This window comes from Abrus precatorius, unplaced genomic scaffold, assembly GCF_003935025.1.
Source record: "Abrus precatorius isolate BTA unplaced genomic scaffold, Abrus_2018 Scaffold10, whole genome shotgun sequence".
NCBI classification, from domain to species: domain Eukaryota; kingdom Viridiplantae; phylum Streptophyta; class Magnoliopsida; order Fabales; family Fabaceae; genus Abrus; species Abrus precatorius.
In genome coordinates this window covers 4,469,227-4,476,965 of record NW_020874292.1, presented here as the reverse complement: position 1 = coordinate 4,476,965, position 7,739 = coordinate 4,469,227, and the positions used below count along the sequence as shown (strand labels likewise).

Below are 7,739 nucleotides of genomic sequence, written 5' to 3'. Positions count from 1 at the left end.
AAGATAAATAATAAATATTATATTAAAAAATTAATAATAATTTTAATATAAATAAAAAATTTAATTTTAAATTAATTATTTTAAAAATTAATAATTTATAATTAAATGATTTATAATGTTATTCAATTAAATTTATAAAAATATAAATTATGTTTTAATTTTTGTATTATTATTTTAAAAGTAATAGATAAAAAACAGGGAGTGTTTTTATGAATATTTTTTTGGCCAGGCATCAAAAGACTAAATAGCCAATCATTATCAAAGTAAAAATAATATTAAAAATACAACAATTTGCTACATCTTTACTGAAAAACGAACTTTAAACATGTGCTTAAAAGTTTGTAATAAAAATAACAATAATAATACATATATTTTAAAAAACTAGCACGTTAAAAAATCAATTAAAAATACAATATAAAAATAAAATAATTATATTTTTATGTATATATATAATTTAATACGTATTTTATATTAAAAATAAAATGAATAAAGAGATATAGAAGAACTGGTACGGGTCTCAAGAGACAGACATGGGCAAGGATCTTGGGAATCTCAGAAAATAATTTGAAATTTGCATCATCAGAACCTCAAACTGACACAAACAGATAATGGGAACAGACGAAGTTGGAGGGGTTTCTGCAGATTTCCACCACATAGAACTCATTGGTGCTGAAAGAGTATCGCACAGTGGACCTTTGAACAAAAGGATTGGCAAAAGAAGTGCCAAGTTCAATCCTTCCCCCTCCTCCTCAGCCATAGATCTTCCCCACACCAATGATGATGAAGAGGACTACGTTGAAGTCACTATGGATATTCAAGGTGAATCCGTTGCTTTACGCAGTGTTAAAGCCGTTGCAGGGACCATTGATGATGATCACAGGGAAGATGAGACAGTGGATTTGCTTGGCAAAGGCATCGAGAAGAAGAGGTCCTTTGGTGCTTCAGTTGTGCGGAGTGCGTCCATTCGCATGAAGCAGGTTTCTCAGGAGTTGAAGCGTTTCACTTCATTTTCCAAAGAAGGAGCACCGGCGAAGGTGCACTTTGATAGGACCAAATCTGCAGCATCTCATGCTCTCAAGGGACTCAAGTTTATAAGCAAGAATGATGGCGGTGTTGGCTGGGTTGAGGTTGAGAAGCACTTTGATGCTCTTACTGCTTCCACTGATGGGTATCTTCATCGTTCTCTCTTTGCCAAATGCATAGGTATTTCAGTTTCACAACACAAGGACTTTAATGAAATGTTATTTTAAGGTATAAAATAGTTTCTAAATATACGTTTGGATTTAATTCTAGGCATGAACAAGGAGTCTGAAGCCTTTGCTGGGGAGCTTTTTGATGCTCTTTCTCGGAGGAGGGATATTCGTGGGGATTATATTAACAAGACCCAGTTGAAGGACTTCTGGGACCAGATTTCTGACCAGAGTTTTGATTCTAGGCTTAGAACATTCTTTGACATGTAATTCTTTGCTTTTCTGATGTTTTATAATGTATAAATTGAAATAGGTACTTGTGGAATGTTCTCAATTATATTACCAACCTTAATTTGGAATGCAGGGTTGATAAAGATGCGGATGGAAGAATCACTGAGGAAGAAATTAATGAGGTATGGCATCATAAATTCACCAATGTGGAATCAGAATTTACTATTTAGTCCCATCAACTGACAAAATTATTGAAGTAGTTTTGTGGGCAACTTTTTCTGGTTTGCATTTTGTTTCCATTAGAATAGGATTGTCCTTAATCTTGCCTGATCTATTCTGTTTTCAGATTATCTGCCTTAGCGCCACGACCAACAAACTCTCAAACATACAGAAGCAGGCAGAGGAATATGCGGCTTTGATCATGGAAGAACTGGACCCTGATGACACAGGATTTATCATGGTAATTACATAAAGGATAAAGCCTATTTCATAATCCCAAGATAGGAATCAAAATACATTCACTATTATTATACATTCTCATCTTGGCCACATTGCTTTGGCCATTTGATGATTATTGCTGGGAAAACAGGTAAATGACTTAGAGATGCTCTTGTTGCATGGACCAAGTCATTCTACAAGAGGAGATAGTAAGTACCTGAGCCAATTGCTAAGCTTAAAGCTTAAGCCTACGTATGAAGACAATCCGATTAGGAGATGGTATAGAGATACCAAATACTTCCTGCAGGACAATTGGCAGAGAACTTGGGTATTGGTACTGTGGATTGGTGTGATGTCAGGTCTATTTGCCTACAAATTTGTGCAGTATCGGAGAAAAGCTGCGTATGAGGTAATGGGGCATTGTGTATGTATGGCCAAAGGTGCAGCTGAGACACTTAAATTGAACATGGCTATTATCTTGTTGCCTGTTTGTCGAAACACCATCACCTGGGTCAGGAATAAGACCAAGCTTGGCATTATGGTTCCTTTTGATGACAACCTCAACTTCCACAAGGTAATTTTTTCTGCCGTTTGTTCACTTGAGAGTGATTAGAAGAGAAAACATATCTACTTTGTTTAAATGTTTGTTGGGACATCATAGTTCTCACAAGACAATATGGTACAAAAGTTTGTAGTAGTAAGCACATGAGGGTATATTTTGCAGGTGATAGCTGTGGCAATAGCAATTGGCGTTGGTATACATGCTATTTATCACCTAGCTTGTGACTTTCCTCGCCTTCTTCATGCAAGTAGTGAAAAGTACAAGCTAATGAAACCTTTTTTTGGAGATCAACCATCAAATTATTGGCATTTTGTCAAATCATGGGAAGGAGTGACAGGGATTATAATGGTTGTTCTGATGGCAATAGCCTTCACACTGGCTAGCCCTTGGTTCAGGAGAGGCCGGGTCAAGCTACCCAAACCCTTCAACAATCTCACTGGTTTCAATGCCTTTTGGTACTCACATCATCTATTTGTCTTTGTCTATGCTCTTCTGATTGTGCATGGAATCAAACTATACTTGACCCAGGAATGGTACAAGAAAACGGTTAGCACCTTACTTCAGTTAACTAACCATTTTTCCCTTTTTATATAGTTTTTTTTTATCTAATTTATATTGGGGGAACTTAAATGTGTTTTGTAGACGTGGATGTATTTGGCTATTCCCATCATCATTTATGTATTGGAAAGATTGACTAGAGCACTCAGATCAAGCATCAAGGCTGTGAGAATATTAAAGGTGAGCATGGAATAATTAAACTCATTATGTGACAAAACATAAAATATTTTTGGGCTTATAAAGTATGTTACATAAAAATATCATTGAAATGTATTTCTCATCACGTTTTCACTGCCCAATTTGAAGGTGGCTGTTTATCCTGGAAATGTGCTGAGTCTTCATATGTCAAAGCCTCAGGGATTTAGATACAAGAGTGGACAATACATGTTTCTCAATTGTTCTGCCGTGTCTCCATTTGAATGGTATGAATTTTAAGAAACACCGGCAACTGTTGTCTTCTATATCTAATGTTGAATCTAAATACCTTCATATAGCCTGTCCTTGATTTCTATCAAAGTTCATATATATTTTTTATTTAAAATTTATGTTTATGCTTTCACAGGCATCCATTTTCTATAACCTCGTCCCCTGGTGATGCTTACCTTAGCGTTCATATCAGGACACTTGGTGATTGGACCCGGAGTCTCCGAGTCAAGTTCTCAGAGGTGAATTCAGGTTAATTTTTGTTGGTAATGTTATTTAGAATTTGGAAAATAATTTAAATAGAAAAACTCACTGATCCTTACACTGTAACCTTTATTTCTATGTGGGTGCAATATCACATAAATTTTTATTTTTCAGTTATTTATTTATTTACATTTCTAAGTGCTATCTGATATTCTTTTAAATTCTTGGTCTCCTTTTGTGATTAGTTGTAACAACGTTTGTTTCTTTCAGTGTTGTCAGCCACCCAACAACGGGAAGAGTGGACTTTTAAGAGCTGAATACTTGCAAGGAGATGGCAGTCCAAGGTAAGTCACGTTTAACATAGGAAATTTAATGTTAAGATGTTGATCTTACGAGTTAACTTTTGAAAATGAGTTAGTTCTAAGTCTAATCAATTTAAGAATTAGAATGAATGTCACATCTAAATTGAAAAGAAAAATAAAATGTGATTGACAGTCCTGCAAAAAAAATATTTAGCACTTCACAAATCGAGTGTAGCATGTGTTTGGATGAGTCGTATGTTGGATATGAAATGCATTTCACATAATTTACGAAGAGTAACATTTGGAATCACATTGTGTTTATTTAATAAATTTTTAAATAATAATTTATATTACAAATTTAATAATAAAATAAGTTAAGAATAATTTATTTTGATAAACTATATTAAGAACTTTATTAAAATAAGCTGAAAATTGCTCATGACAGTTATAAGTTACTACCTTTAATCTTATTTACAAAAAACCATTATCAATTTTTTGTCCTAAATATAGAAAATAAAAATTAATTTTCAAATGTATTAATTGTTAAGTTTTTTTTTCATCCTTATTTATGGTTAGAATTATGTTAATAAAGCACTCGTCCTTTATTTATTTATAAGAGTGGATACACTTATTCATTTAATATACCTGGTACTAACCTGACCACCTAATACTATGGATATTTCTGAAATAAAATATAAATTTATGACATTAACTTCTTTTTATTAATGAATCAAGTATTTGTTTTTTATAAATAGGATCAGAGGTAATATTTTTTATTAATTATTTATGCCTTTCATGCCCATAATTTAGAAGAATTTGTTTCAACTTTAAAAATTGCTTTTCTGGTATATATTTTTGAAAATATTGCTTTTAATTTATGAAAAATATTCAAAATAACTTCTTTAGAATTTTTTAAAAATATATTAAATTATTATAAACTCTAGATTTTTCTTAATTTAAAATATTGTTTGGAAAAGTTAACAGACCCTTTTGTGGTTATTATTTTTTCTTTCTCTTTATTCCATTCAAAGTCAATAATCAATAATTTACAGTAAACCAAAATTACGTGAAACTGTTTTTTCGTGTTAAACAAATTGAAGTTGCAGCAGTACCACATAGGCCGTTGCAGTTGCCAGTTGTTGGGTTTGAACTTCATTCACAAATTCTGTCTTTTCATGAAAGTTTAATTTTGATATATTATTAATGTAAAAATTTCACACTATCAATCGATTAAAATTCAAGATAAATATGACTTTGTTAATCTTTATGCAACTAATAATAATAAAATTTTATAAAAAATATTTAATACACATATAATAGACATTGTTTGAATAAAATTTATTATTATTAATTGTTTAAATTGATTGAAGTTTACAAATCATTAAAATCTCATAATTTTTAATAAATTGATAATACGAATTAGATAAAGTTATAAATAATTAAATTTAAATAATGATTGTTGCCGACATTCCCGACGCACCTTGTCACTTGCTTAGATTTTATCATCTTAGTGGCCAACTTAAATGGTTGTTATTATTTGGAATTTGGACTTCAAAAATTATTATTATTATTATTATTTTAAAATAAGACAAGGAGACAAGGACGTTTGTTGAAAATTTCTCGTCTTGCCTGTAAGCGTGGTAGCCGGTCACCAGCCCAGATATTTTAATTAGTTTTGAATTCATGAAAGTGTAAAAGAAATACGCAACCCAAATGCTATTTAAAATGTCCAGAATCAGACGTGCATGTTGTCATTTTCTCCTTCCCTAGTTTGATACCATTTCCCTAAATGAATATTTAATGGCATAGTGACAAACGAATGATACGAGGATTTCAATTAATGTCATGCAGCACTTTTCCTAAGGTTCTGATTGATGGTCCATATGGAGCGCCTGCACAAGACTACAAGCAGTACGAGGTGGTTTTGCTGGTGGGGCTGGGAATTGGAGCCACCCCAATGATCAGTATACTGAAGGACATAGTGAACAACATCAAGGCCATGGAAGAGGAAGAAGAAGGGACCACCATAGAGGAGGGAGCAAGTGGGTTTGGTGGTAAATCACCAATTTCATCCCCACACAAGAAAACTGGTTCGAACTACAAGACTAGGAGGGCCTACTTTTACTGGGTGACCAGAGAGCAAGGTTCTTTTGACTGGTTCAAAGGGGTTATGAATGAGGTAGCTGAAGAGGATCACAGGGGAGTGATTGAGCTCCACAACTATTGCACTAGTGTCTATGAAGAGGGTGATGCTCGCTCTGCTCTTATTGCAATGTTGCAATCACTAAATCATGCTAAGAATGGCGTGGACATTGTCTCTGGCACGCGTGTCATGTCTCACTTTGCTAAACCCAATTGGCGCAGTGTCTACAAGCGCATTGCGGTTAATCATCCACAAGCCCGCGTTGGTGAGTTGCCACTTCCCACTCTAATTTAACCAACATTTTCCAAATATGCCCACTTTGTGCTTATGTTGTTTAACTAACTATCACAAAATTTTGTGCTACTACTCGTGCCTAATAACACCATCATGCTTATGTAATGCAGGGGTATTTTACTGTGGGCCACCAGCGCTAACCAAAGAGCTTCGTCAGTTAGCTTCGGATTTCTCTCACAACACAACCACCAAATATGACTTCCACAAAGAAAATTTTTAATAATAAGATGGACAATATTATTGTAAAGAAAAGGATAAGCTGTGTCTTGTTGATAATAATTAACCCTTGTGTATTCAGTGTAGGAATTATTACGTCTTGGTGTAATGATGAAGGGTTGATGTGAGTTAAAATGATTAAGTTGGGTGTCGGCCACCAAATACCAAAGGTGTGAAAATGTGAATGGATGGCAACGGCATCACTAGTGGATCGCGAGATGTGCATCGCATCGCATGCTGCGCAATGAGATCCAAACACTGAAGGAGTAATATTAATATGGCAATTGGCAAAAATAATAGAAGTGGAAGAGGGTTAATTTGTCCAACCGGAATAGGTGGCAACACTTACATTACATTGAGCCCTTAAAAGAATTGGTCTACCATTGCATCGTAAACTCTGAACCGTTTATTTTGTTTATATATTAACCGATGGTTCAAAAGGAAGGCCTAATGATCATTGTCGCAGGTCACATTTTTTGCATTGAGAAAATTTATGACTTTTAAACTTAAAAAAAGAAAGAATAAAACAATCGATAATACTATTTCATTTAATCTCTGAAAATATTAAATATCATATTTCTTAAATTTACAATAATTTTAGTTCTTAATAGTAATAAATAGAAGCCATCTATCCTTAAATTGAAACTTACAAAATGAGGATTAAAGTAATTGATATTTAATAATTTTTCTTTTATTTTACAAGCTAAATTGGTTGGTGTTTATAATCTCAAGAATTATATAGATATATTACTCAGACAACAAAATGGAAAAATAAATCCATCCTAACCTATTTTAATAATATTTTGAAGGTGGAAGTCTTTGAAGTGGGGTACAGAATAAGTCTGAGGAATGAAGTTAGATTTTGACCTAGTTTATCCAGGAACAAGATCATCCAATTTTGATTTGCTTAAATAAATTCAACTCACTTAATCATAGTAGAGGATTGTCCATTAGATTCACTAAAGCAAATTGAAGCTCGCTTAAGTGAATACAGTGTATAGCTACATCTATCAAATAATTGTGTATAGTTACACACTATTGTTGAGAGAGAAATAATCATCAATTATAATATTATATGGTCTGGTCTCAAATTAGATGACAAATTATAGTTTTATTACTTTGATGACCACTCGTTTCATAGATTACAATATTCAGAGCTTTATTGATACGGGGATAGC

At 33.1% G+C, this 7,739-nt stretch overlaps 1 protein-coding gene across 3 annotated transcripts; it reads left to right on the top strand.

The window, feature by feature from the left end:
- The first annotated feature begins 473 nt into the window (after positions 1-473).
- On the top strand, positions 474-7,067 carry LOC113853044 (respiratory burst oxidase homolog protein C-like). 3 transcript variants are annotated; one of them, XM_027483486.1, is made up of 12 exons: positions 474-1,203; positions 1,294-1,456; positions 1,555-1,603; positions 1,768-1,881; positions 2,011-2,433; positions 2,584-2,967; positions 3,064-3,159; positions 3,286-3,401; positions 3,542-3,644; positions 3,877-3,950; positions 5,760-6,316; positions 6,456-7,067. In XM_027483486.1, exons 1-12 carry the CDS (start codon positions 609-611, stop codon positions 6,563-6,565), a joined length of 2,784 nt encoding a protein of 927 aa, XP_027339287.1. In that variant the 5' UTR covers positions 474-608; the 3' UTR covers positions 6,566-7,067. The 3 variants fall into 3 exon arrangements, with proteins under 3 accessions (XP_027339287.1, XP_027339289.1, XP_027339288.1); XM_027483488.1 differs by having other exon boundaries at positions 541-1,211; positions 1,308-1,456; positions 6,456-6,995; XM_027483487.1 differs by having other exon boundaries at positions 541-1,211; positions 1,305-1,456; positions 6,456-6,995.
- Positions 7,068-7,739: the final 672 nt, after the last annotated feature.